Source organism: Dipodomys ordii, unplaced genomic scaffold (genome assembly GCF_000151885.1).
Source record: "Dipodomys ordii isolate 6190 unplaced genomic scaffold, Dord_2.0 Scaffold202, whole genome shotgun sequence".
Taxonomy (NCBI): Eukaryota; Metazoa; Chordata; class Mammalia; order Rodentia; family Heteromyidae; genus Dipodomys; species Dipodomys ordii.
The window spans coordinates 444,265-471,325 of record NW_012267418.1 but is presented as its reverse complement, the minus strand read 5'-3'; the positions used below and the strand labels follow the sequence as shown (position 1 = coordinate 471,325).

The 27,061-nt window shown below is 52.7% G+C and overlaps 1 protein-coding gene across 2 annotated transcripts in view; it reads right to left on the bottom strand.

The window, feature by feature from the left end:
• Col11a2 (collagen, type XI, alpha 2) overlaps positions 1 to 26,126 on the bottom strand; it is a 31,587-nt gene extending 5,461 nt beyond the window's left edge. The window contains exons 1-54 of one of the 2 annotated variants that reach the window (XM_013034949.1): positions 26,045 to 26,126; positions 23,191 to 23,340; positions 22,842 to 23,052; positions 21,912 to 22,074; positions 19,035 to 19,226; positions 18,082 to 18,159; positions 17,388 to 17,450; positions 16,521 to 16,700; positions 13,659 to 13,718; positions 13,512 to 13,553; positions 13,228 to 13,290; positions 12,367 to 12,441; positions 11,547 to 11,633; positions 11,250 to 11,306; positions 11,020 to 11,073; positions 10,883 to 10,936; positions 10,731 to 10,784; positions 10,501 to 10,554; positions 10,252 to 10,305; positions 10,126 to 10,170; positions 9,949 to 10,002; positions 9,492 to 9,536; positions 9,261 to 9,314; positions 9,077 to 9,121; positions 8,874 to 8,927; positions 8,622 to 8,666; positions 8,076 to 8,129; positions 7,856 to 7,900; positions 7,673 to 7,726; positions 7,242 to 7,349; positions 6,332 to 6,385; positions 5,991 to 6,044; positions 5,849 to 5,893; positions 5,714 to 5,767; positions 5,553 to 5,597; positions 5,405 to 5,458; positions 5,268 to 5,321; positions 5,043 to 5,096; positions 4,618 to 4,725; positions 4,377 to 4,466; positions 4,144 to 4,197; positions 3,824 to 3,931; positions 3,577 to 3,684; positions 3,384 to 3,437; positions 3,235 to 3,288; positions 2,993 to 3,100; positions 2,754 to 2,807; positions 2,434 to 2,487; positions 2,179 to 2,232; positions 1,494 to 1,547; positions 992 to 1,099; positions 635 to 688; positions 388 to 441; positions 215 to 268 (exon numbers count right to left, since the gene is read on the bottom strand). In XM_013034949.1, the coding sequence (XP_012890403.1) occupies positions 215 to 268; positions 388 to 441; positions 635 to 688; positions 992 to 1,099; positions 1,494 to 1,547; positions 2,179 to 2,232; positions 2,434 to 2,487; positions 2,754 to 2,807; positions 2,993 to 3,100; positions 3,235 to 3,288; positions 3,384 to 3,437; positions 3,577 to 3,684; positions 3,824 to 3,931; positions 4,144 to 4,197; positions 4,377 to 4,466; positions 4,618 to 4,725; positions 5,043 to 5,096; positions 5,268 to 5,321; positions 5,405 to 5,458; positions 5,553 to 5,597; positions 5,714 to 5,767; positions 5,849 to 5,893; positions 5,991 to 6,044; positions 6,332 to 6,385; positions 7,242 to 7,349; positions 7,673 to 7,726; positions 7,856 to 7,900; positions 8,076 to 8,129; positions 8,622 to 8,666; positions 8,874 to 8,927; positions 9,077 to 9,121; positions 9,261 to 9,314; positions 9,492 to 9,536; positions 9,949 to 10,002; positions 10,126 to 10,170; positions 10,252 to 10,305; positions 10,501 to 10,554; positions 10,731 to 10,784; positions 10,883 to 10,936; positions 11,020 to 11,073; positions 11,250 to 11,306; positions 11,547 to 11,633; positions 12,367 to 12,441; positions 13,228 to 13,290; positions 13,512 to 13,553; positions 13,659 to 13,718; positions 16,521 to 16,700; positions 17,388 to 17,450; positions 18,082 to 18,159; positions 19,035 to 19,226; positions 21,912 to 22,074; positions 22,842 to 23,052; positions 23,191 to 23,340; positions 26,045 to 26,126 (3,960 nt within the window). The remainder of the gene's footprint in view (positions 1 to 214; positions 269 to 387; positions 442 to 634; positions 689 to 991; positions 1,100 to 1,493; positions 1,548 to 2,178; positions 2,233 to 2,433; positions 2,488 to 2,753; positions 2,808 to 2,992; positions 3,101 to 3,234; positions 3,289 to 3,383; positions 3,438 to 3,576; positions 3,685 to 3,823; positions 3,932 to 4,143; positions 4,198 to 4,376; positions 4,467 to 4,617; positions 4,726 to 5,042; positions 5,097 to 5,267; positions 5,322 to 5,404; positions 5,459 to 5,552; positions 5,598 to 5,713; positions 5,768 to 5,848; positions 5,894 to 5,990; positions 6,045 to 6,331; positions 6,386 to 7,241; positions 7,350 to 7,672; positions 7,727 to 7,855; positions 7,901 to 8,075; positions 8,130 to 8,621; positions 8,667 to 8,873; positions 8,928 to 9,076; positions 9,122 to 9,260; positions 9,315 to 9,491; positions 9,537 to 9,948; positions 10,003 to 10,125; positions 10,171 to 10,251; positions 10,306 to 10,500; positions 10,555 to 10,730; positions 10,785 to 10,882; positions 10,937 to 11,019; positions 11,074 to 11,249; positions 11,307 to 11,546; positions 11,634 to 12,366; positions 12,442 to 13,227; positions 13,291 to 13,511; positions 13,554 to 13,658; positions 13,719 to 16,520; positions 16,701 to 17,387; positions 17,451 to 18,081; positions 18,160 to 19,034; positions 19,227 to 21,911; positions 22,075 to 22,841; positions 23,053 to 23,190; positions 23,341 to 26,044) is intronic. The other variant, XM_013034950.1, reaches the window with a different exon arrangement.
• Positions 26,127 to 27,061: the final 935 nt, after the last annotated feature.

Here is a 27,061-nt window from a genome sequence, read left to right as displayed (position 1 = left end):
ATCAGTAAGCACCACCACCCCTGACAAGGTCAGACAGCAAAATACAGGAAAAGAAAAAAAAAAACGAAAGATACCTAAGGGACATGAATCAAACGCACTGCTTGAGAACACAAATACACTGTAGCCAAGGACAACTCCGACACCAGACCATCTCCTGCCATTACCCCAGCTCTGTCCAGCCTAGGTCCCAGCTCCAAGTATCCACCTCACTTACCCGCTTTCCAAGTGGTCCAGGGGGTCCATTCTCTCCAGTGGGGCCAGGGGAGCCCTGGGAAGGGAAGAACCAGAGAGGATGAGTGGCCTTGCAGACAAGACCTTTGGGACCAGGGCAAAGAAGAGAAGTTTGAGGCTTTAGCTCCGTGGGTGGAGGGGATGGGTGTCACTCACAGGCTGTCCCGGCTCGCCATCTTCTCCTCGGTCACCCTTAGCACCATCTTGACCCTACAGAGATGGAGAGAAGGTCAGAGGAAGGCCTTTCAACCTGGTGAGCGTTACTCCCAAGATTACCAGCCCACCATCCCTCAGCCTGCCCTGCTGTACCGCAGCTTCCCAACACCCACCCCGTCAGCCGTGCAGAGGCCCTCCATGGAAGCCCCACCACAGACGCCCCTTCCCATCCCTGGGTAACACTCACCCGAGGGCCCCCTTCTCCAGGAGGGCCAGGGTCACCAGGAAAACCAACGGGACCCTGATCCAGGGAGACAGCACAGGTCAGTCACAGCCCCCCTAAGTCCAGCCAGCACCAACCCAGGGCACAAGAAGGATGGCTACAAGCGTCTGTCTTGCCCGCCTCATGACCTCTTTGTCTTTGAAAGCTTCTAGAAAACCAACTAGAGGGCATCTCTCACATGGGCAACCTTTCCAGGAGACCTGTGCCCTGGAACAGCCTCCCTTCCAGACATCCCCTGCCCTCCATCCCCACCTCCAAGGTGCCCCACACTCATGGGTCTTCCCTGTGGGACCCCCCCCTCACACCACCCCTCAAACTCACAGGGTTCCCTTTGGGGCCATCATCGCCTGTGGGGCCTTTAGGCCCTGGTGGTCCTGCTTCTCCTGCTTGCCCCGACTCTCCTTTCTCTCCACGCTCCCCGCGTGGACCCTGGAGAATGAGGGAAGGGTGCAGATGATCTCAGCAGGTCTTCCAGCTCAGAGGTGCGGGCCCTGCTCCCAGGACACCGTGAATCTCCCCCCTACACACACACACACACACACACACACACACACACACACACACACACACACACACATACACACACACACACACACACTGCCCCTGAGTGACAATGGAACAGCTCTGAAAATAAAGCTTTGGGAGGGGGGTCCTCTCTCCCCTTCCCTTCTAGGAAAGGGCTCCCTGAAGTGCAGGGATTAGGTCAACAGTAGAGATTCTTAGGCTGTAGAAGGGGGATTGAAGCTCAAAGAGACAAGAAGAAAAAAGATGGGGTTGAGGACTGAAGGAGTTTGGGGAACAGGGCCTCAGACCTGTCACTCACCTTGACTCCTGGTTCACCCTGGACCCCTGGAGACCCTGATTCTCCGGGCTCACCCTACAAAGAAATTGGGGTCAACATCCTCTAGCCCCGCAAAGTCCTGGTATTTCCCACGTCTCATTCTGTTTTGTTTTGTTCTTGCTGGTCGTGGACCTTCAACTCGGGCCCTGAGTGCTATCCCTGAACTCTGCTCTCAAGGTTAGCACTCTACCACTTTGAGCCACAGATCCACTTCTGGTTTTCTGGGGGATAATTGGAGATAAGAGTCTCAAGGACTTTCTTGCTGGGGCTGGCTTCAAACCATGATCCTCAGATCACAGCTTCCTGAGTAGCTAGGATTATAGGAGTGAGCAGTGCCCAGCCCATGTCTCATTCTGTTTTTTTCTTTTCTTTTTTTTTTTTGTCACCCATGGCACCTGAATGCTGGGCCTGGGTGCTGTCCCTCAGCTCTTTGGCTCAAGACTAGCACTGTACCACTTGAGCCACAGTGTCACTTCTGGCTTTTTCTGCTTATGTGGTACTGAGGAATTAAACCCAGGGCCTCATGCATGCAAGGTAAGCCCTCTACCACTGAGCCCCCTTCCAAGCCCCTCATTCCATTTTTCACCCTCAACAAAACAGGCAGCATTCAGCCCTCATTCCTATCCCCTAAAATTGATCCATTCACCACGACCCCCTCCCCAGCTACCTTCTGTCCAGGGGGACCCAGGTTTCCGACACCTCCGGGAGGACCTTGTGGGCCCTAGAAGAGGAACAGGAAGAGAAGTCATTGCTGAAGCATGTCAGGGGCCTGGATGAGAGCCCAGTGCACAGCACTGAGGGTGGCAGCCCTTCCCAGGTGTCATGGGCTTCTCTTAGCACCCGAGATGAATCTAGAGTTTGGGGATGGGGAAAGGGAGACAAAGGACATTAATCTGAAAGAACAAGGCCCAAAGAGACTCACATCAGCGCCATTGGGTCCTGCTGGGCCTCGAGGTCCTGGGGGGCCTGGTGGTCCCTGGGGGAAACAGAGATACATAAGGGATGGAGAAGAGAAGTGAGAGGAGCTTCAGGGATGAGCATGGATGGCGAGGGCTGGACGAGCCAAGGTCCCAGCAGAGAGCAGGAGGAAGGGGGAGACAGAGACAGACAGACAGACAGACAGACAGACAGCTCTCACACACACACACAGAGGCCAGGGCACATAGGCCTCAAGGTTGGAAGTGGGAGCATTCTCAAGGGAGAATTGGGGTGTGGGATGATGTCACTAGGGGTCATACTTACCATAGGACCCACATCTCCTGTTTCTCCCTTCTCTCCGGAGGGACCTGGCAAACCCTGTGCAGATACACAAAGTACAAACCCAGGTGCTGACCCTGCAAAAGCCCAGGCCGAAGGCGCCAGGCCCCACAGCAGTGGAGCCAGTGACCTGTCCCCACCGAACCTTTCCTCATCCCTTGGCTGCTGCCAGGGATCTCGAGCAAACATCAGCCCCATCCTGACCCGTACCACCCTCCACTCACCTGGAGCCCAATGGGTCCCGGAGGTCCATTGAATCCTCTTGTGCCTTCATCACCTTTGGCACCAAAGTGTCCTTGGGGCCCCCGAGCTCCAGGCTCCCCATCCGCTCCCTGGATGGAAGACAAGGACGTGAGTCAGGTGTCCTCTACCCACAAACCCCACACAGGGCTAAGCATCAGACCCAAAGCTAGTGCCCCCCACCCCAAGGGCAAAGGGGAACCAAGACAAACTAATGGGCACTCACTGCTGCTCCGGGCTGTCCCACAGGACCAATGGGTCCAGGAGGTCCAGGAGGGCCCTGGAGAAGAAAGAAGGAGAGTCAGAAATAGCAAGGAAATGAATCATGAGAGGCTAGGGTTAAAGACCAGGAGGTCAAAGGTCAAGGACACTCACGTGTTCACCCTTGTTCCCTTTGGTCCCCTTCTGTCCAGGGTCTCCCACTTCACCCTGGGAGGGGATGGTGAATGAGATATGAGAGAAAATAACTGGAGCGAGGCAAATAATCGGATGGGAGGAGTCAGAGGTCACGGTCAGATCGGCAAGCTCATTTGAAGAGAAGATTGGTCAAGTCCGTGGGCTCCCTCACCTTGTCTCCATCCTCTCCAGCTCCACCTGGGGGTCCAGCAGGACCGGGAAGCCCCACGGGACCCTGTACCCCATCGCGGCCAGTTGGGCCAATAGGACCCTTTTCACCCTGTGGGAAATGAAGAGAGGTGTCAGGGCCTGGAGATGACCTTCACCCTCAGACACCCCTATAGGAAACTTCCAGAGCCATTCCCCCAGTCACACACACACACACACACACACACACACACACACACACACACACTCACCGGGACACCTTTCTCTCCTGCGGCTCCAGGGGGACCCTGTGGGCCTGGGCGTCCAGGAGGACCAATAGGACCCCCAGATCCTGCTGCACCTCGCTCTCCTGGGGAGCCCTGAGGGAGGAAATGGAGTCAGGCCTTCAAAAAGGAGGCTCAGACCACCCAAACCAGAGGACCTCTGACTATGAATCCCAAGAGAACAAAAAGTTACATGCACTCTAATTTTTCTAACGGCCTCTTCCAGAGGCCCGCCCCCGCTCCATCATCCTTTCTCCCTTATCTTCTCCTATTCCTTCCCATTACCCCCTCAGGGACCCCAGACTTACTGCAGGGCCAGGTGGGCCAGCTGGACCTTCATTCCCCTTCAAACCAGATCCACCCTGTAAACCACAGATTTGGAGGAATAGTTTGATGAGAAGGCGGAGGATTCATAGGAATGGTGCTCAGGGGCATGCTGGGAAATGTGAGGGTGGGGAGAGCAGCCAGGCTGAGACACGGACATGGAAAGTGATACGGAGGGGGTCAGGATGCAAGGTTACAGCTTTGGGGTCACACTCACAGCAGTGCCCGGGAGGCCTCTCTCTCCTGGAAAACCTCTCAGACCAGCAGGACCGTCCTTCCCTGGGGCCCCTGGGGGTCCAGGATCACCCTAAGAGGAAAGAAGAGGTGATGAGCCACATCCATGCTCCTAAATTGAACAGAGAGCTTGGTGTCCCTTCAAATCTGTAGTGATTGGTTCCTTTTAGCACCCAACCCCAAATCCCAACGTCCCCACCCCCCTCTGCTGACCCCTTGCTGACCTTTGTTCCTTCTTTTCCAGCTGTGCCAGGCAGTCCCTGCTCTCCAGGAGGCCCCGGGGGGCCAGGGTGACCTCTTTCCCCCATAGGGCCACTTTCTCCTGCTGTTCCCTGGGGAAAGGTGGAGTTCCGAAGCTTCGCCCCTTTGCCTTCCCATCTGCCCAAAGAACCCACCCTGACCTCCCCCAAACACCAACGGTCCAGCTACTGGGGAATTGCTGGGGTTCTCCAAGGCGCTACTGGGCTTGGTCTTCCCCGCAAAGTGGGGTGACTCTGCCACCTTGTGTTCCTGTAGGAGGACTACCTCTTCTAGAAGAGGACAAGCACCCCCAGAAATAAACTGAAACCCCAGCCCCCAAGGTCAGGCCAGGCAAGCCACAGGTGGAGAGAAGAGGCACTGGGAGCCAGTCTCCTGGCAGCAGACCTACCTGAGGTCCCACCACTCCGGGAGGTCCCGGGGGACCCGTCTTTCCTTGGAAACCCTGCGAAAGGAAAACAGAAGAGGACCTTAGGGTACACTGGGCTCTGGGCCGGGTCTGAGCAACACCATGGCCACTCAGGAGAACCTCTTGCACGCGGATCCTCCAGACAGCTGTGGAGTGTGAGGGTCTCGGGAGACCACCCGAGCCAGGGCGAGCAGGGCTATCACTTACCACTTCTCCTCTCTGGCCGGGGTGGCCCGGCAGCCCGTCCTTCCCAGGGGGTCCCTGGAAGGGATTCAGGGGTCAGTGAGCTCTAGGCTGGGAAGGGGGACGGAGAAAAAAGACTCAGAGGCCAGCAGTCAACTTACAGGGGGGCCTTTGGGGCCAGGAAATCCATTGGGGCCCTGAGGTCCAGGGAGACCCTAAAGACAGAGAAGGTTTGAGTGATGAGAAGAGTTCTGGACACACTTCCTCCCTGGGGAACACTGGGGAATGAGACACTCAAGCCACACTCACCCTCTCTCCAGGGGGCCCATGGGGGCCATCACCACCTGATGTTCCCTGTGGGGGAAACAGAGTCACAGGAGTGGAATGAATGGGCTTTCGTCCCTGAAGAAGATGAGTCAGGGGGTGGGAGGGTCCGCAGCAGAGGACAGAGGCCTGAGGAGTCCACTAACCTTAGCTCCAGACTTCCCAGTAGCTCCTCGGGGGCCCCGCTGACCCCGGGGACCCTAGGTAGAAGAGTTGTTAGAAACACTCAAAACGCACCTCCTCGGAGGTTGAACCTCCTGCTTCCTCCCTCTTCCACTCACCGTGGGGCCCCGTTCCCCCCGAGGTCCTGCTTTTCCTGACAGGCCCTGGTGGGAATAAAGTAGAAAGTAAAAATCATTCAGGGTATGACCCCTCCCAGCCCCCTCCAAACGCTCTCTGTACCCTCGCCCTCCCCCAGCTTACCCGGGCTCCCTTTTCTCCACTGGCTCCAGGAAAACCAGGAAATCCCAAGGACCCCTGGAGAGCACAGAGAAGGGGGTTCAATTGAGAAGTCATGAAGGGGGAGGGAATTCAGAAAGGACAAAGTGGGTCCCGAGAGACCACGTAGAGAGCAGAAGGGGAGGTCTCAGCCTTGCTGATAACTAGGTGGTCTTAAACAAACCCCTTGGGCCTCTGTTTCCTCCTATGTAGAACAGGGGTTGGCTACTCTTGAGAGTACCCAGTGCTGTGCTAGAGTGTGCTTCCTGGGGTCAGGGGTCAGGGAAGGGAAAGGGAAGTGAGGCACAAGTGAAACATCATATCACCTTGGGACCTTGTCGTCCAGGGTAGCCAGGCAGACCAGGAACACCCAGCTTGCCCTAGACGGGGACAGGAAGCAAGAGTAAGAGGAACCACAAACACTACTCCATCCTAGAGACTCCAACCCTCTGAGAGGTGAGAGCCAGCCCAGAGGCGATGCTCCTCACCAAACCCCCAACCCCAGCCCCTCATCTCCCACCCTACAAGCTGCTTGACTCTGCTAGTCTCTCTTCCTGAGAGTGGATAATCCCTAACTCTATCACTAGGATCCTGCTTCTCACATCTGCGGACATCCTTCGGGGTCCCTGTGACCCAGCCATTGCCCATGGGCCAACCTGAGCACCTTCCTCCCTGATGCTCCCACCAAGACCATGCCTCCCACAGGCCTGACCCTTCTCTCAGCCTCTTCCCGTGGGCCCCCTTCCTCCTCATGCTCCAGACCCCACCTTGCTGAGACATCTGCAGAGCGGTGGTTGGGAGTGGGGTTCTATCCTTAGCCTCCCTGCATTCAAACCGGCAGTAGTTAACAAACTCCCTAATATTCCTGGATCTCTGCACAGCTTCAAGACAGTCATACACCGACCTCAAAGGTCTGATAGAACACATCAACACAGCATTCAACACACAGGGCCACAGATCTCAACTCTCCACCTTCAAACCTCACATCCTCACTCTGCCTAGAGCTCCTGTCCATGACTCTCTTCACCAAACTCACCATAACAAGAGCTTTTCCTTGCTTCAACCCCTCAAGTGACCAAGAGATGCCTTACACACATAAGATTCATGTATGGCCCTTTCCTATTGACTTGCCGGCTTCTACTACCTTCTCCCCCTGCCCTTAGCCTGTCCCAAGGCCCCGGCGGCTACTTCCCACATCTCCAGAGGCACCAAGCTCAGATCCATCATCCCCATCACCTTCTCGCCCAGGAGCCCAGGGGGCCCAGGGTCTCCGGTGGGTCCAGTGCGTCCCTTCGGTCCCTCAGGACCATCCTCTCCCCTGGAACCAGGCACTCCAACTTCGCCCTGAGTAAAAGGGTTGGGGAGGTGAATATCAGGAACTAGAGAGGGATCTGGGTCCCAGGAAAGCATTAGGAACCAGGAAAGGTGAGTGGTCTTGTGGGTTCCTAGAAGCTACTGGAGGGCAGGGTCTTCACAGAGCATGGAGACTCTGATTGGAGGCCCAGTGTGAAAGACCGTGGGGCTGTCATCCCAGTGGAATCAAGCTCTAAAGGGATTATTTGGGGAATCAGGCTGCAGATCAGAAAACAGGCTGGCGATTGGGGGCCCCAAAGTGGAGGATTGTTAGGGTAGAGGGTTGGGAAATCAATGTTGGAGCTTTTATTTACCCTGTCTCCTTTTACACCTATGTCACCTTTGAAGCCAGGAAAGCCATCTTCGCCCTAGAGGTGGAGGATCGGGGAAGCCAGAGGGAATGGTTTCAGAGATGACAAGTGGAAGGGTGGATTTCAAAAGCTGGAGGGCCACTTGGGGCAGGTTGAGAGGAGAGAGTAGCCACCAGTTCTGCTCACCTTTTCACCCTTATGACCCTTCAGGCCTCGGATCCCATCGACACCCTAGAATGAGGAGGAGAATAGAGAATGATCAGCATATGGAGGCTGGGCTGGAAGGTACAAGTTCCTAAGTAAGAGCCTGCACGTTCCTAATCAGAGCCTGAGACCCTGAACCCTGTTCACATCTAGAGGCTGACCCATAGCGAAGCCCAGAGGAAGCTCCCCTGTGGTTAGTTACCTTGACACCTCGAGGTCCTGGGTATCCTAGAGGACCCTGAGGTCCAGATGGACCCTGGAAGAAGAAAGGAAAGTGTTCTAAGGGAGCCTTAGCACATCACTGTGGGGACTTCAGAGGGAGAGAGAAATGAAGTGTAGTTTTAAGAACATGAGCTGGGCACTCATGGCTCACGCCTGTAATCTTAGCTACTCAGGAGGCGGAGATCTGAGGATCGTGGTTCAAAGCCAGCCCAGGTAAGAAAAATCTGTGAGACTCTTCTCTCTAATGAACTATTCAGAAAAACCCAGAAATGGTGCTGTGGCTCAAGTGGTAGAGCACTAGCCTGGAGTACAAAGAGGCTCAGGGACAGCACCCAGGCCCTGAGTTCAAGCCCCAGGACCTGCGGAAAAAAAAAAAAGAACATGAGAGTTACTAGGGTTACAAAATATGGGAAATGGGAATATCACCAGAGTGTGTGAAGGAGTTAAGGAAATCCAAAGAACTCTGGGCCCCTGAATCTGGACAGAGACTTCTTTAAGAGATAAAAGGAGGTATGGAAGACCTCACCTGGTTTCCTTTGGTTCCAGGAGGACCTTCCTTCCCAGGATGACCCTAGGGAGGAGGAGATGGAGAATATGATTGCTTTGCCCTGGCACCTTCCCTGCACCCTCCCTGCATGCTTTCCAGTCCAATTCCCCTGTAACTGTGACCTTCCAGTGCAAAGGAGACACTGTGGGTGTTCACTGAAGGAGCTTGTAAGTGACGCCCTGCGATCTGGGGACAGGGAGAACTTATGATCAGAGGTAGGGATCCACTCACCGGGAGTCCATCTGAGCCAGGCATGCCAGGGAGCCCTGGTTTCCCTCGAGGACCCTGAGGAAAGGCAGGGTGGATCAGAGTCACTAGAGGGGTCAAGCAGGTCTTACTAGTTAAAGCTCCAATAGATAGTTCAAGCCCTACCCCCCCCCACACACACACAACAACCTTAGAGCCCCATGGCCTACACATCCTTTGTTACTTACCTTCTCTCCATGAGGGCCAATGGCACCCTGAGGCCCAGGGAGACCCTGTATGCAAGGAGAGAGAAGTCACAAGGAAGTGATCAAGGAGGCCCTGGGACCCTGAACCCTGTCCCCCTCTGGAGTGTGACCCATCCTGAAGCTCAGAGGAAGTCACCCGGGGGTAGGAGTGGGCAGAGATTCTCACCTGCGTCCCAGGAGTGCCCTGTTGTCCAGGGGGTCCTGGCTCTCCCTGGGGTCCCTAGAAACAGGTGGTCAGGCAGGGGTCAGAAGGAGATGGTAACAAATACGGCAGAAGCCTGCAAAAGCAGCCAAGATAGCGGGAGCAGGAGGCAGAGAGGGGGCCAAAATGGTGACGAACAAGACCAAAGTAGAGCTTTGTGGCCTAAGAGGAGGCATTTCCATGTCAATCACTCACCAAGCTCCCTTTAGGGCCATGGGGACCATCCATGCCTCGGACTCCCTGAAACATGAGAGGGGTGTGAGGAGGCTGAAAGGTGTGGCCAAGCCAGGAAAGGACCTGTGGTTTCTGAAAGGCCTGGCTATTCTAGAGGATGGACAGGCTTGGTCAGACCACCAATTCATCAGACGAAGCCAGCAGCCCATCCCAGATCTACAGGGCGTGGGTCTGTGGCTTGGTGGATTTGAGGGTTCTGTTTTGTTTTTCTTGTGGGTTCTTGTTTTGTTTTGGCTATGTTCAGGGCCCGGCATCATCTGGCTCTCCCAGTACTTCTGGAAAAGGTTGGAGCAGGGATAGCTGGGGTCGGGAGTGGGAAAGCTCTCATGGGAGGGAAAAGAGATGAGGAGAGGGGAAGGGAGGAGGGAAGCAGTTAGAAAGAGTGGCAAGTTGGAAAGGTCAAGGGATAATCACTTACCGGGGGCCCGGGAATGCCAGGTGGGCCTTTGGGACCAAGGAGTCCTCGAGGTCCCTGCATGCAAGGTTGGAGGAGAAGACAACATGAATGGGGGAGAGGAAGTGCATCCCTTCTGTGGTCATAGCCCTCTCTTGGCCTCCCCAGAGCCCTTCCCCCAGCCCAGCCCCAGATACTCACCGACTCTCCGGGCAGCCCCCGAGGCCCAATCTCCCCATCATCTCCCTGGAAGTGGAGGACATGAAGAAGTAACCTTCTTTCTACACTTTTCCTGAGCTCAACCCCTACCCTTGCCACCACACTTACCCGTTCTCCATCCTCTCCAGGAGGACCAGGGAGACCCTGGGCACCAGTATCACCCTGAAAAAATGGAAGAATAGCTAAGAAGAGCCTCAGAGCCCCCAGCACAGGCAGACACTGATGCCCCCCTCACTTAGCTAACCACTCAGTCACTGAGTTCCCGCTGAGCCTCAATCTCCTTGTTTTAAGATCCCTACCTCCCACCCACGAAGATCTACTTCCTTATCATAAGGGCTGGCCCCTCAAGATACTCACCCTATGTCCTTTCTCTCCAGGTAGCCCTGGAAGTCCATCAAAACCTCTATCACCCTAGGAGGAAGAGGAATAATCAGGGTGAGTGAGGGTCCAGGTCCTTTCCCAGCCCATAATCCCTCACTGCTACATCCTGAGCGGGGAGAGGCTCCTTCCTGGGGAGGGCCTGAGCCACTAGTGAGCCCTGGTGGGGCTGAGAATTATAGACTCAGATAGGGAGCCTAGTCTGTTACCTTTACTCCAGGTTCTCCGGGCATCCCTCGGGCTCCATCAGCACCAGCTCGGCCCTGTAGGAGCAAGGACAGGGTCGGAGCAATATGGACACAGTCCTCCACCCTCCAAGCCCTAGCTCCCACCAATGCCTATCTCATTATGGTAAACTTACCCTTCGCCCAGCTTTGCCAGGTGGACCTGTGAGGCCCTGGGGTCCTCTGGGGCCCTAGTGAGGGAAAAGACAGGGGCAGGGTTAGTGGGCATAGATGGGGAACACAGAGCTGAGGAATCCGATGTGGGAGCCACCACCTGAGGTCCTAGGTCTCCAGATTCTCCTTTTAGGCCAGGGCTCCCAGGCTGTCCCTGTGAGAGAGAAGGAAGGATGGCCATGAAGGACACACTCGCAGTGATCTCAAAGCCACCCCCAAAGGTGTGAAACAACCTTCAACCCACTTTTGTCTTGTTTTGTTTTCCAGAACTATCCATAACCCTGTAGACAAACAGGAGACCCTCTCTCACAGCATCCCCGCTTCACTCACCAAGGGTCCAGGGCGGCCTGTGTACCCCATGGGACCAGGGGGGCCACGGAGTGCCAGCTAGGAGAAGACAGACAGCAGAATTGAAGAGATTCATGGAGAATTCTAGTAGACCCCCCAAATTTGCTCTTCTACTTCTAATCCTTTCCCATGCCTTCTGTTCTCCCCACACACACCCTCAGCCCCAAACCAACCCAGACCTTCCCTGCCCTCCCCTCACTCCAACCTGCCTCTCCTAGCATCTCCCCCTTTTCCTACTGTGCGCCTCCCTCCACCAGGAGCCCCCTCCAGCCTCCTCACCCGGGCCTGCTGCAGAATGGCTTGGGCCTGAGCCTCTTGTGCTGCCACCATGGGGCCCTTCTCGCCCGCGCTACTGCCAAATCGGAACTGAGGGGCAAGGGGAAACATTCAAATTCTCTTTCAGGAAATCCATGTGGCCCATCCACCCAGAGGCTTCCTCTAACACCTCAGCTCCAACCCCCAGGCCCTGGCACACCCTTGTGCACTCCCCCAGATTCTCCTATGGGTTCCAGACAAGCACTTAAACGTTTTCAAAACCTCAACTACCACCCTCCTCCCTGCTCTTTTAAGATTTCCTCCACAAAGGCTCTCCTTTGGTTCTAGACACCCTGAAATAGCAACTTTTCTGTTTTGTTCTAGATGATCCAAGTTTGATTCTAGAAGAGACTTACATTTTATTCAAAGTCATATAACAAGGCCTCAATCCCCCACCCCAAACCTCAATCCCTTTGGGTAGAAAGTATCTAGAGACTCCTCCATTGCTTTCCTGACCCTTTTTTTTTTTTTTGTCAGTCGTGGGCCTTGAACTCTGGGCCTGAGTGCTGTCCCTCAGCTCTTCAGCTCAAGGCGAGCGCTCTACCACTTGAGCCATAGTGCCACTTCCGGTTTTCTAGTGGTTTATTGGAGATAAGAGTTTCACGGACTTTCCTGCCTGCACTGGCTTTGAACCGCGATCCTCAGATCTCAGCCTCCTGAGTAGCTAGGATTACAGGCATGAGCCACCAGTGCCCAGCTTTTCCTGACCCTTTAGTTCTCATAACACAACACAATTTCCCCACACTTCCCACCAACCCATTCCAAAACCCAGAAAATAACTCACTGGAAGCATAAGTGATGTGCCAGGAGGGCCTGGGGCTCCATCGGATCCAGGGAGCCCTGCTCTCCCCGGGGGTCCCTTGAATAGTGAAGAAGATGTTAGGGACTTGAAGTCATTTTATAACTTGTGTGTGTGTGTGTGTATTCGTGTGTGTGTCTGTGTCTGTGTGTCTATGTGTCTGTGTGTCTATGTACCAATCCTGGGGCTTGAACTCAAGGCCTAAACACTGTCTCTGAACTTTTGTGCTCAAGGCACCATTTGAGCCACTGCTCCACTTCCAGCTTTTTTGGAAGTTAAAAGTTTCATGGGCTTTCCTGCCTGGAATGGCTTCAAACTTCAGTTCTCAGATCTCAACCTCCTGAGTAAGTAGGATGACAGCTATGAGCCACCAGTGCCTGCTTATAAGTCCTTTTCAATAGAATAAATGTAGATGTCCCAAGATCCTTCCTTTGTCTCACCCATCTCCCCTATGTAGAAAAATGTGAGTGAAATGCTAGGTTACTCTCCTCCCCATTCCTGAGTATGCCTGCCTTCCCAGGTGCTTCAGTCCCCCAGCTAATGAAGGATTCTTTTTTTTTTTTTTTTGGTCTGGTCATGGGGCCTGAACTCTGGGCCTGGGCGCTGTCCCTCAGCTCTTCAGCTCAAGGCTAGTGCTCTACCACTTGAGCCACAGCGCCACCTCCAGCTTTTTTCTTTTTGCTTATGTGGTGCTGAGGAATCAAACCCAGGGTCTCAGGCATGCAAGGCAAGCGCTCTACCACTGAGCCACCTTCCCAGCCCTAGTGAAGGCTTCTTGAGCATGGAACCCCACCAGATGTAAGTGGCTCCTCTGCCTATGCTCCCCGACACAGGACACTTCCTTACCCTCTCGCCAGGGTCTCCAACTGGGCCTGGGTTCCCCTGGATGCCAGGAGGGCCAGTCAATCCCTAAGGAACAAAATCAGAAGGGTCAGGCGTGGGCATCAGACACAAGAGAGGCATATGGCTGATGGATGGTCTTTACAAAAGAGATCTGGGAATCTGGAAGCTTTGATTGGAAGGATACTCGGGGATTCTGAGAAGGTCTGGACATCTACAGGCAAAGCAGAGAAGTGCCTGCAGAAAGTCTCTGATAAAATAATGGAGGCTAATATAATAGCTACACTTACCGCAGGGCCTTCTGGGCCAGGGGGCCCCTCCACGAACATGCCCTATGAGGTCAAAGGTTAAAAGTCAGAGGCTACAGGCTTAGTATCCCCACCCCTGCTTCCTTTTCTTCTTCCACTTCCCTGAGTTCAGTAGCCGGTAGAACTTACAGGTTCCAGTACTGCAGGCTCTCCCTTCTCTCCCTTCAGCCCCCGGGGTCCATGGGCAGCCTGAGGGAGACACACATGTAACCCCCAGTGGGGCCTGTGAGCAGCCGGGACACCAGGACTGCCCCATTTCATTCTCAAATTTCATTCCCAGGTCCTTCAGAAACCTCCCTGACCTTACCTCCAAATTTCCAAACTCACCCCAAAATCCTTCTTCACAGATCTCTAAAGCCTGCTCAAGAGACCTGGGGACTCCTCTCCCTCCCCAGTTCCCAACCCCACTTGACCAAATACAATCTCTCCCTTTCCCTGAAACCCTCTTTCCTTTTCTGGAGTTTCACACACGCAACCTTCCAAACTCCCTCTTCCCCTAAATGTCCTCAGACCAGGAGTCCTTAGAACTTTAAGAGATCATCTTTACCATAACCTATCAAAAATCTCTAAGATTGTGGACAGCTTTTTGTTTGTGGGTAGAAGTACGGCATAGAATCACATGAGTTGATGAACTATGAATGATTCTCCCCAAAATAAAAAATTATATACTTATGCACAGAACATTTTATGTATCATTTCAAAAGATTCACAAGTTTAAAAAAAAAAAAACTACTCCAAGAGCCAGGTGCCAGTGGCTCATGCCTGTAATTCTGACTATTCAGGAGGCTGAGATCAGAGGATTGAGGCTGAAAGCTAGCCTGAACAGAAAAGTCCCCATGAGACTCTTACCTCCAATTAGCCATTCAAAAACCACAAGTGGTGTTATGGCTCAAATGGTAGAGCACTAGACTAGCCTGGAGCAAAAAGAGGCTCAGGAGCCGGGCGCTGGTGGCTCACGCCTGTAATCCTAGCTACTCAGGAGGCTGAGATCTGAGGATCGCGGTTCAAAGCCAGCCCGGGCAGGAGAGACCGTGAGACTCCTATCTCCAATAAACCACCAGAAAACCGGAAGTGGCGCTGTAGCTCAAGTGGTAGAGCGCTCGCCTTGAGCTGAAGAGCTGAGGGACAGCGCCCAGGCCCAGAGTTCAAGTCCCACGACCGACAAAAAAAAAAAAAAAAAGAGGCTCAGGGACAGTACCCAGACCCTGAGTTCCAACAAAAAACAAAAAGCAAGCAATCAAATATTCCTCCAATGGGCTGGGAAGATGACTCAGTTATAAGAGTGCTTGCCTTGTAATCATGACCCCCTGGGTTCGATTCCTCAACACCATATAAGCAGAAAAAGTCAGAAGTGGCAACTGTGGCTCAATTGGTAGAACACTAACCTTGAGCTGAAGAGCTGAGGGACAGTGCCCAGGCCCAGAGTCCAGGCCCCACAACCAAAAAAAAAACAAAACAAAAACTCCAAGGTTAAGCACTGAAACTTTAAGATGATTTGGAGAGCTGTCTCTATTGGCTTCATATGTGGCTTTTGGAAAAATAGCTTTCAGGTTCAGTTATTCCGTCCTTTGAGCATACCCCATAATGTCCCCAATTTCTTTCCTAGCAAGGATGCTATCCTTCTGGTTTTCACTTACACTTTAAACCTACAAGTTCCCTCACTTCCACATTTCCACTCAGATACTCACTCCAAGCTGTAAGCCAGAACCAAGATAAAAACAAAGGGAATGAAGGACATTTACCAGCACCTTCCGCTCTGCCAACCAAGATTTTCAGAATGTCCCTCTCCACCTCCATCTTGACCAAACTGTAATGTGCAAGTCCCAAATCCACCCTCAACCCCCAAATACCCAAAAGCAGCAAAAGGGAAAGGAAGCAGAGGATCAAGGGTGGCAATATTAGAGAAAGGAAGTATGGAATGAGGCAGCAGGGTGAAGGAGGCAGCCATAACTGCAAGGCAGCCAAAAGATGAAGCGGAGTAGACAGGAAATATTCCGACTAACAGTGTTTGAAGACATAGGAAACCACTAAAGAAGACAAAACAAAGGGACAGCACTTGGAAGCAAGAATAATGCCAGGGCCAAGAAAAATTAAGCATGGCCAAGATGACTAGAAAACAAACTGGACAAACAGGAAGTGGTTAGACAGACAGGAAGGAACCAAGAAAAGAGGATCCAGGAAATGGACCTTCAAAAAAACAACATGGCTACTACAACCAAGAGAGAGAAGAAACTCACAAAACAGAGAAAATGATTCCCGCAAAGGGAATCCTGACAATGAAAGTTAATCTTCCAGAAAAACACAAACATCAAAACTAGGACACACAGGAAATGGCCATGATAAATATCTAGGCCCACAATGGAAACCTTATGATCTGAATAGTCTGAGACATACAGTAACTGGCTTATTGTCAAAGAAAAGTGTCATAAGACAGCATGAAAAACTATAGTCAGAACACAAATAATAATAAATTCCTTTCAGTCCAATCTAAAGAAAATCACCAAGATGGATGCCACAAATAGAGAAGACAGGAAGGGGATCAGATAAGAAATGGCTATAGGATAGAAAACATGGCATAGGAAGTTAGATTCTTTCAGCAGCAACACAGACAAGAAATTTGTTTAATCAATAAGAATTGATCATGAAAGACTGCAAATCCACACAAACAAATTGCTTATTGACCAAAAGCTTTATGAAATCCAGCTTGATTTAGACAGGAAGTGGCCAAGAAAGACAGGAAGTGGCCCAAGGACTAAAAAGCAAATATTCCAATTGTCATAGGCAGAAGGACCATTCACAAGAAGTCACAAGGTAAGACATTTGGCAAGGGACAGCAGAGGTCATCTTTGGGAAGCAACAGAGACATCTTATATAAACAGAAATGGCAGCCACCAATGGGAAGTAGCTCAGAGCCAACAATGACTAAAGAGGAAGCAATTCCTGTAGCTCCCACTGGTGGTCAAGAATGGAAGAGGAGCTCTTTTCACTTACGGCTCCTGAGTGGGCTTTCTCCGCAGAAAGGGCAGGGCCAAGCTCCGTCTCCTCATGATAATCGTCCCCATAGCCATAGGTGTAATCGTAGAGCCCAGCTGGAGTGTCTGTGCCACCCTCCCCATACTCCTCTGCCTGGAACCTGTCGGCTGTGGGGGGGACCTGGAGATCCATGTGCTCCTTCCCAGGGATGAGGAGGGAGAGGGGGGTAGATGGGGGCATTAGGCTGAGGAAAGGATTCAACTTGACCCCAGGGTTTGACAACTTCTAGTCGGAATGATCCTGAGGGGATAGGGGACTGGAATTTTTCTCTCCCCAAAGAACAAAGCAGAGTGGTTATATAGAAAGGGGATAACTATCAAAGGCTGGACCTGGGAAGAAGTGTCCAGAAAAATGACTTGGTAGGATAAAAAATGGTGGACAAGGACCAAAAGAAAAAATAAATAAATAAAAAAAATGGTGGACAACAAGAAGAGTGGCCGGAGGGCTGGACATAGAGTGGACAGTCCATGAATAAAATGTAGATGCGGGGTCCAGGGGATGACCACAGAGAAAGACAGGTAAATGAGGGGGAAAGAAGTGACAGTGCGGATCAGAAAACAGATCCTGAGGATGGAGATATAACAGAAAGCAAGCTTATTTGACACCAACAAGGAAACATTTTTTCTGAATCAAAGAGTCCTGGAAGGAGGCATGAAAGCCAAAGGAAGTGGCTACACTTAGAGAGACAGAGATCAGAGGACTGGAGAGAGTAGAATGCAGAAGACTGTATAAAGACATGACAAAGAGCCCTCCGGCCAGAGGAAGGGTTGGTTCATCAAGACAACCTAAAGCCAGATGCGGGACAAAGGCTGGGGGTGGAGTTACCTCCTCAAGAAGTGGCAAGGGGCTTGATTCCAGGACTTCTTCATCTTCACCTGGGGTGGGGTCCTAACCCCAAGTCGGGGAAGAAGAGTAGCAGAGCAGGGAAGGGAAGAAGTTAGTGGGAAGAAAAGCAGAGCAGCGCCTGTCCCCGCCATGCCTTGGTCAGTATCTATCTCTGCTTGGGGGGGGGGGTTGGGGGAAATCTCAGATCTTGCAGCCCCTTTGCAGGGACACTGTTTGGGGACCAGTAAATCTCCAAGGTTTAGAGGAGACTTGGAAGGCAGAGATCTGGATGCCCCGGCTCTACCTGCCGGTAACCGCTGCCTCTGGTCCTGGGGGGGGCCCGGGCAGTGGGGAGAGCTGCCCGCCGAGCTGGGCGTCGGGAGGGGGGTGGCCGGCCATGCGCTGGGCCAGAGCCTCTAGCTGGAGAGGGCCTCCGGGCTGGTGAGGGGGATGCCTGCCGGGACGCTGATCTCTTGGCAGGTGGGTTAGACTTTCGGGGAGGGGTCCGACGCCCCCTAGGGGAAGGGGGAGCCCTGTGGTTGGGGCTCTGAGGCCGCTGCAGCAGAGAGACAGGAAGGGGCAATGAATAAGTACACCCTTATACTCTCTCTTTGTATATGGTATCTCTCCCTAGGAAAAGAAACTGGGGAGTACTAAGAGGAGGTTGGAGAAATGAAGGGTTCCTCGAGTTTACCTGATAATCAGGGGTGGTCCCTGTAGTCATCACATCATAAGAGGGGGGCTCGTAGTCATAGTAGAGAGACTCAGTGGGCTGGGATTGGGGAAGGGGGATGGGAACAGGGAGAAAGGAAATGGGGAAATTGGAGGTGGGAAGGGCAGGGCGAGGGAGGAGAGGAGATGGTGTGGGGGTTGAGGGATGAAGTTAGAAAACAGGGGAGTTGAGACAAAAGAAGAGATTAGGGGTAAGAAGGCAGCAGGGGAGAGGTGGGGAAGAGGGAATGTCCCACGTGGGAGACAGAAGCAGACATGATTAAGAGATTGATCCTCCAGTCCTCAGCCCACTAGCCCCCAAATCATATCTGTCACCCCAACCACCCAAACCCCATCCAATCAGTCACCCTTCCATCTGCCCCCACCCCCACTGTATCCCCTACCACACAAGGAGGGCCAGCTACTGGGTGCCCCCCCCACACACTTGGTCAGCACACCACTCCTTCCCCATTTCTCCTCCTTGGTCTTACCAGGCCAGCTTCTTTCTCCCTGATCCTGTATCCTCTGCTCTGCTCTTCCACCTCCCTCTCTGAGGCCTGCCCCCTCCCGCTATCTCCCAATCTCTTAATTCCAGAAAGGGATGGGAAGGAAACCAAAGAAGACAGGCAGAGGATGAGACACAAGCAGGGAACACAGCTCCCAGCCATGAGTTCTTCACAATAACTCTTTTTATTTTTAAATGAAAATAAAAAGGTTGATGAATAAAGGCTGGGAGGAGGAGTGATTGGAACAGAGAGCCATGGTTGAGGAGGAGAACTGAGAGGAGAGCAGGAGCCCAATATGGGATGGAGAATTCTGGAACATGGGAAGAATTCTCCTGGGTGGATGTCTAGATATCTGTCCCCCCCACCCCTGAAGACCAGGTATCTGTCCCCCAGAGGGTGTGGCAGTTGAGAGTTTGCCTGTTTCCCTCACCTGTCTCTGGGGTTCCTGGTTTTGTGGCCTGTGGAGTCTTGAAGGTTGCTGCTTTGGAGATCTCTGGGCTCTGTGAGACTGTTGGTTCTGAGGCCTATCCCTCGGCCTCTCCTCACATTCCAGATCTTTCTGTTCACATGATTCATAGGCAGCTTGGACACCTGGAACAATGGCAAGCTCCTGGACATCACCCTGAAAAGATGGAAGGCAGGAACACTGATGGAGGGAGCCACAGAGATTCAGAGAGAGATGAGGAAAATAGCTAGGACAAAAGGAAATAGGTTAATTATCAGCCCTCCTGTGTGCATAGCGCTTTACAAATTACAAACCATTTCACAATGGGGAAAGTCAATGGGACAGGATTTTTATTCCAATTTTTTCAAATACATGTTTTTTTGTTTTTGTTTTTGTTGTTTTGTCGGTCATGGGGTCTGAACTCTGGGCCTGGGTGCTGTCCCTCAGCTCTTCAGCTCAAGGCTAGCGCTCTACCACTTGAGCCATAGTGCCACTTCTGGTTTTTTCTGCTTACATAGTGCTGAGGAATCAGACCCAGGGCCTCATGCATGCAAGGCAAGCACTCTACCACTGAGCCACCTTCCCAGCCCCTTTTCAAATACATTTTATTCTGAGTATCTCAAAAAGGGAATGACTGAAGCCAGGCGTCAGTGGCTCCTAGTTACTCAGGAGGCTGAGATCTGAGGATCACAGTTCAAAGACAGCCCAGCCAGGAATGTTTATAAAACTCTATCTCCAATTAACCACCAAAAAAGCCAGACGTGGAGCTGTGGCTTAAATGGCAGAGTGCCAGTCTTGAGAGAGAAAAAAACAACTCAGGGACAAACCTTAGAACGTGAGAGAGAGAGGAGGAAGGAAGGAAGGAAGGAAGGAAGGAAGGAAGGAAGGAAGGAAGGAAGGAAGAAGGGAGGGAGGAAGGGAGGGAGGGAGTGAAGGAGGGAGGGAGGGAGGGAAAAGCAAAGCATTGACTGGCCCAAGGTCATTCAGAGCATCAGAATCAGGACTAGAACTCAAGCCTTCCAACTTCAAGTTCAACAAATGTTGCCTACTTCCTGCATTTTGTGGTAATAGACAAGCCTTTCCATGATGGCTTCTAGAGGCAGAAGCCTAGCCTTAGCCAATGCAGTCTTACAATGGCAGTGATGAGAATTCTCAGAAAATAGGGAGAGGAATTGTCTTCTGTATTTCAGTGGCATTTACTTGTGACCATGCATGGTGCTTATACACTTTACACACTGGTTTTACATGTAGTTTGAGAGTTATTTCATCTCCTGAATCAAACTGGAAGCTCCTTGGAATGACAGACACTTTATACTATTCTCCTCTGTTTCCCTTGACTATTAAGCATTCAGAAGAAATTGGATAGATGGATGGATGGAAAGATAGGTAAAAGGCTCAAATGTGTGACTAAATGAGGATGACAATGGATAATGAATGAATGAATGAATGAATGAATGAGTGGAAGGCAATGAATAGATGTATGCAGATTGGCATATGGTTAAATGAATAGAATTTAATATGGTCAGGTGCCATGGTTCATACCTGTAATCCTAGCTGCTCAGGAGGCTGAGCCCTGAGGATTGGGATTTAAAGCTAGACTGAGGAAGGAAAGTCCATGAGACTCTTATCTCCAATTAACCCTCAGAAAACCAGAAATGGAGCTGTGGCTTGAAGTTGTAGAATGCTAGCCTTGAGTGAAAGAGCCCAAGGACAGCACCCAGGCTCTGAGTTCAAGCTTCACGACCAACAACAACAACAAAATTAATATGTAGGTAAATATATACTATGGGAATGGGATGGAGGGATGAATGTATTGAAAAAGAGAGAGGTTGAATTGGTACAAAGATAAGTGGTTAGAAGGGTGAATGAACTGAAGCGTGCATGTGTGCTTATATGTTTGTATTTGGGTAGATGGGGAAGGTGAATGGATGGAGGAATGAACAAGTGGATGGATAGATTGAAGAGGGATGGATAGATGACGGGTAGATTGAAGGAAGAGCAGTGGTTCAGCAAGGGGATGATGTGTAAGTGGGTAGAGAAAAGCCTAAATGCATGAGTAGGTAGGTCAATGGATGGATGATTGTAGGGTACATGCACACATGTGTGCACAGGTGGTCAGTGGTGACTAGGCAAATGAGTAGGTGGGAAAATAGATTGGCTGAAAGAATAGATGAGTGAATATGTGAAGACTGAATGACAAAATGTCTGTACACAGTTCATCCATATAAATAGACATCTAGTTCTCCTACAGAGAAAATGAACTGTAATGACAGGGAATGGAAGTCAAGCACCAGTGGCTCACGCCTGTAATCCTAGCTACTCAGAAGGCTGAAATCTGAGGACTGAGGTTCAAAGCCAGCCCAGGCAGGAACTCTTATCTCCAGTTAACCACCAAAAAGCTAGAAGTGGAGCTATTATTCAAATGGTAGAGGACAGCCTTGAGCACAAAAACTGAGGGATAGTACCCAGGCCCTGAGTTCAAACTCCAGGACACACACACACACACACACACACACACTGACAGGGAATGAAAATTAAAATTCACAAAAAGTTGGGCTGCGAATGTGACTTCGTGGTAGAGTGCTTGGCTAGCATGCATGAAGCCCTGGGTTCCATTCTTCAGTACCACATATACAGAAAAAGCCAGAAGTGGTGCTGTGACTCAAGTGATAGAATACTAGCCTTGAGCAAAAGAAGCTCAGGGACAATGCTCAGGCCCTGAGTTCAAATCTCAGGACTGGCAAAATAGTTCATGTAAAGTAATATGAAGTCCAAGAGAATAGTAAAATGGTACTGGATCCAGGACAGTGTGCATGAAATACAGGGCCAGAAAGTATTCCTTCCTCACATTGCTCAGCTTACCTCAAAGACTTCTTCATCCAGAATACGGGCACCAAAGATGACCACACCACGAGTGTCCAATACTGGACGAGCACTTCGGGGAAGAGGCCTGGTGACACGCTTCTTACAGTCCACGATAAGAGTGACAGACTGGCCCTTCACAGCCACGGCCACCCGGTGCCACCTGGTTATGAGGGAAGAGGTTCAAATGACTGGTTACTGAAAAAGGGAAATCAACAAGACTGGGAAATTTTGAGGGGAGAGTTGATGCCAATAATAATAGTAGTAAACATAGTAACTATTTATTAAGTTCTTACAATGTCTGGTCACTGTGCAGTTGATTTCTTATTTTATTGTTATGATTCTATTATTATCTTTAGTTTTGGCTTTTTTTTCCCAGTCCTGGGACTCGAATTCAGGGCTTAGGCACTGTCTCTGAGCTTCTTTTGCTCAAGGCAACACTCTACCACTTGAACCACAGCACCACTGGCTTTTACTCTTTATGTGGTACTGAGGAATCGAACTCAGGTTGCATGCTAGGCAACCACTCTACCACTATGTCACATTCCCAGCCCTACTATCTCTGTTTGAAAGACAAAACAAACAAAAAACAGAGGCTCAAAAAAAATCAACTAGGACTGGGAAGGAGGCCAGTAGTAGAGTGCTTGCCTTGCAAGCATGAGGCCCTGGGTTTGATTCCTCAGCACCACATGAGCAGAAAAAAACAGAAGTGGTGCTGTGGTTCAAGTGATAGAGCACTAGCAATATGTGCAGAGCAAGGACCCAGATGATGAAGTCCAAACTCTAGCCTTGATGCCTAGAGTTAGGGCAATGGATAGGTATTGCATTGTCAAAAGGTCAGCAGGGGTTTCTGGCTTCCAAAATGGAGGCACAGGAGCACTGTCTTCTGACAATGTGGGCCAGGCAGTCCAGAGGGACAATGTGACTTACTTGCCATCTGCTAGACTGAGGCCTCGGAAGACTGGCTGAGCTGGGGGCTGAGGCCGCCCAGTCTGGTCTTCATACAGGAAGCGGACAGGTCGGCCAAGCTCTAGGCCCAGTTGTTGAACACCCTGGGCACTGTACAGAGTCAGGAGGGGAGCCTGAAGACCAGGGCGAGTCCTGACCACGGTCAGCAGAGAGAAATCTTTGGGAAAGCCTCCTGGTGCCCAAGAGAGATGCACAAGGATGGAATTAGAGGCAAAGGAAAACACAATCCCTCCCCTTCCTGGTGTCTGATCTCAGACCTGACCCCATCACATCCCCCACAACTCTCCCTCCGTCACCCTGACACCCATACCTGGGAAGAGCTGGCGGGTAGGTGCACTGAGCTGGGCAGGTCGAGACACTCTGTAAGCCGCATCTGCTGGACAGATGCCTCTTGTTCTCCGGACACCATCAGGGAGGGAAGGGAACCGCAGGGCCCGCAGTACATCCACAGAGGGTGCACCTGCGAGAGTCCAAGGGGGTCAAGGGGAAGACCAGACCCACAAGAGGACCTAAATAGAGGACATTGGGATCTGGAGCTCAGCTTCCTAGAGCTCAAACTCCCTGGGAGACAGTCACCTGTACCTTACATTCTCCTGAATGGGGCCAGTATGGATGGAAACCCAGTGTTGCCTGGAGGGGAAGGGTAGCATTGGCTCAGTATTCAGCTCCATGCTTCTCCCTCCCAGCCTCTTTCTCTCTGTATCTTTCTCTTTCAGCCTGTGAATCTCTCTGGGCCTGGGCACTGTCCCTCAGCTCTTCAGCTCAAGGCTAGCGTTTTACCACTTGAGCCTCAGTGCCACTTCCAGCTTTTTCTGCTTATGTGGTGCTGAGGAATCGAACCCAGGACCTCATGCATGCGAGGCAAGCACTCTACCACTGAGCCGCCTTCCCAGCCAGGTCTCTTGATATCTCCCTCAACTCTCCATCTTTCTCCCCTTCTCCCTCTGTGGCTCTTATTCCCTTTGCGTCTGCACCTGTTTGTCTTTCTATCTCTATTCTTCTGTTTTCCTTACATTTCCCTCATAACCTATCCATCCTTTTCTTTCCCTTTCTCCTTCTCTCTGGTCTCTAGCTTTCTGGCATCCGTCCTGTCTCCAGCACAAACAACATCTGGGCAATCGATCAGCCTGGGCACGGGGAGGGGCAGGGGAGCCACTAGGGAGAGAGCAGAGAGGCAGAGGGGGCTTCAGGCTGCTGCTGATCCTTGATTTTTGTGGGGGAGGGGGGAACGATGCTCCCTGTGCTAAGGAAGGACACTCAAGGCTCCTGTGCCCTCTAGCATTGGAGATGGGTTGGGGGGGGTGGGAGGGCAGCTTGGCTTGAGATGGGCTTGGGAGATGGCTGAAGCTGCCACGCAGAGCAGGAGCAGGTCCAGGGCCCCAAGCCACACATCTGTGGATCCCATCAGAATTCTTGCCCAAAACCCCGGGCAAGCTCCCCATACCTGGAACTTCAGCCTTGACCACCCTCACCACCTGAGACCCAAAGACTCGAAGACTGCAGGCTCCCTGCCCTGTCTCCCTAGACTTCATCTTCCTGGGCCCAAACTCCCTGGAAGGCGAAGGTCAGCCCTCTCTGGCTTGCTCCCCAGTGTACACACTTCTCACACCATCAGCTCCATATTGGAAAAATCCCAAAGAATTCCAGCAAAACATTCATAGAAGTGTGGAGCGGGGCAGAGGCCAGAGCAGTCAGGAGAGCAGAGCTGGGTGGGGTGGGTGAGGTGGGGCCGGCAGGAGAGAAAAGGCCCTTTGAGTCCAGGAGTAGAGAAACCACAGCCTTCCCCCCGCCTCCGCGGAGCCTGGCCCCTGAGTGTGGCAGCTCCGCAAACACCAACACACAAGGGCTGCTTTCAGAGACGAAGGTGAGTGAGACAGAGACACAGAGACTCACAGAGACCCCAGGCCAAGAAGACCTCAGGGGCCCCCACCCTATACCCAAGCCCAGGAGAGGACAGTCAGGTCCTATGTACCACTAACCACAGACCAGCCCACCTTCTCTTCACCTCAAGCCACATACTTGCTCCACTGTCTGGGGTCTCATCTGCCCTCCAGCTCCCCACTGGTACCCCATCACCCTCCATCACTCAACCTCTGAGCCTCCAAATGCCTGTCCTCTAGCCTTGGGACTTCTACAGAAACCCATCTCCCTGCCTGCTTAGTCCTAAAGAGACCTTCATTGTGGTGGTCTCCCTGCTTCTATGCAAAGGGTTCTTTTCCTCTAAAATAGACTCCTAGATTCTGCTAACTCCCTCCAATTCAATTTCTTGTCCTTGTACTCACTACACAGAGCTTAGAAGTCCTTTCTTGTAATCCAGTTGAAATCACTTATGCTGCCTTCCAGACCATTTTCTCTCCCAGACGAAAGAAGAAATGAATAGTCAAGCCATATACACATATCACTCCCAGGGTTTCTAGGAGTGAGGGCTTCGCTCCAACCTGCCTATGATCCAGTGTTCCCAAGCCCCTGTTCCTGACATCGAATCCCCTTTCTTAGGAGCCAGGGTTTTTAGGTCCTGGGGGGGAAGAACGGAAAAGATTGGGGTTGTGGACACCAGGGTCCCAGGGGAGTCCAGCTGGCCAGAGGGGGAGGGGCGAGGCAGGAATGCAAAGAGTTGGCTCCAGTCTCAGACACCTGATCCTGGCCTGTCCAGCGGCCGTCCTGTTGGCAGCCAGCCCCAGTGCTCCCCAGAGCCAGCCGCGTGGCAACATTGAGGGCACGGGGAGGGGGTGGGGGACCCTGATGGGGAGCCCAGGGAACAGATAGTAGAGGCATCCCTTCTTTCTCTGATTACTAAGCTCTGCCCGACACATGTTTAGCCCCTCATCCCTCACCCATCACTTGGACATCAGCAAAGCCTGGACCAGACCAGCCCTGACAGTCTTCAAGTCTTCCTAAGAACCCCCAACAAGTATCCAGTCCTACTCCGGGCTCTCCACGACAGTCTTCCACTGTCTTCACCCCGACCCCCTTACCTGCCCTTCTCCAGTCACAGGAGGAAGAGATTCCTGTCCTGGTTCTTGCTTTCCAACCTAAACCCTGGATGTCCCAACTCCCCTTCTTAAAAGCAAAGGCTCCTGCCCTAGGCATGGGGGCCCCCAGGGTGGGGGTCAGGGTATTTAGAGCCTCAGCTGACTGACCAGGGGGCTCGGGGCTCCTCTTACCTGCCCACCCCGGGGCAGTGCTCAGCGCCATCACCAGAGGTAGGAGGAGGAGGAGGCGATGGCAGCGGCTGCACCGCTCCATGGCTGGGTGACCAGAACAACGCCAGGTCCTGGGGACCCAGGCCCGGCCTGAGGCTGACAGGAGGCGGCGAGCAGCACGCAGCCCCGCAGTCCAAAGCCGTCCCGCGCGGCTGCAGCGTTCAGCAACCCAGCTCCATGAAGTGCCGTCGGGGGGGACCCGGCGCTGCTCCTTCCTCGGTGGCCGCTGCTCCCGTGTGTGTCCCCGGCCACCCCAGCAGCCCAGAGCCCCCACCTCGCCCCCGCCCCCGAGTCCAGCCCCCGCCTCCCGCTGCCCGCCCACTGCCACCGAGGGAAACCCCACCCTCGATCTCCACCTGGGCGCTGGGCGGGAGTGGGGGGAGGCAGGAACCGCCCTCCCTCGTTCCACCGGGCCCCCTTCTCCTTGCGGGGGTTCAGTGGTCCTAAGATCCTTGTCGGGAACAATATGCCTTCCTAACCCCTTTCCTCCAGACCCACGCTCCTGGGTCCCCTCCCCCGGGCCCCGGAGCCCCCTCTCTGCTGAGTTTGGGCGGGACTTGGGAAAGAGTGGGAAGGGAGAGGCGTGTCTGGGGGTCTCCGCACCCACGCCCACTCGTAATCAAGTCTCCATAATTACCCCTCCGCCCGCCCTGCGTAATTACAGAGCCTGTCCCGGCCGGGTATTTATAGACGAGGCTATAGATAGCGGCGAACTGGTGGGGGCCCTGGTGGGGGTTCTCTGGGGAGCAAGGCAAGCCCGCTGGGGGGCGGGCGGAGGCCAGAGACGGGGCAAACAGGCTCGTCACCATGGACCTGAAAACGGGGGAGTCCGGGGCTAGGCGAGAAGTCCCAAGCGCAAAGGGACCAAGGGGTGAGCCGGGGAGCGGTGGATGCCGCTGGAAGGGTCCTGGGAAGCGAGGTCACTCGGGGACGCGGCCAGCCCCAGGCGGGCAAGGCCTGGGGAGGCCGCTGCCTCCA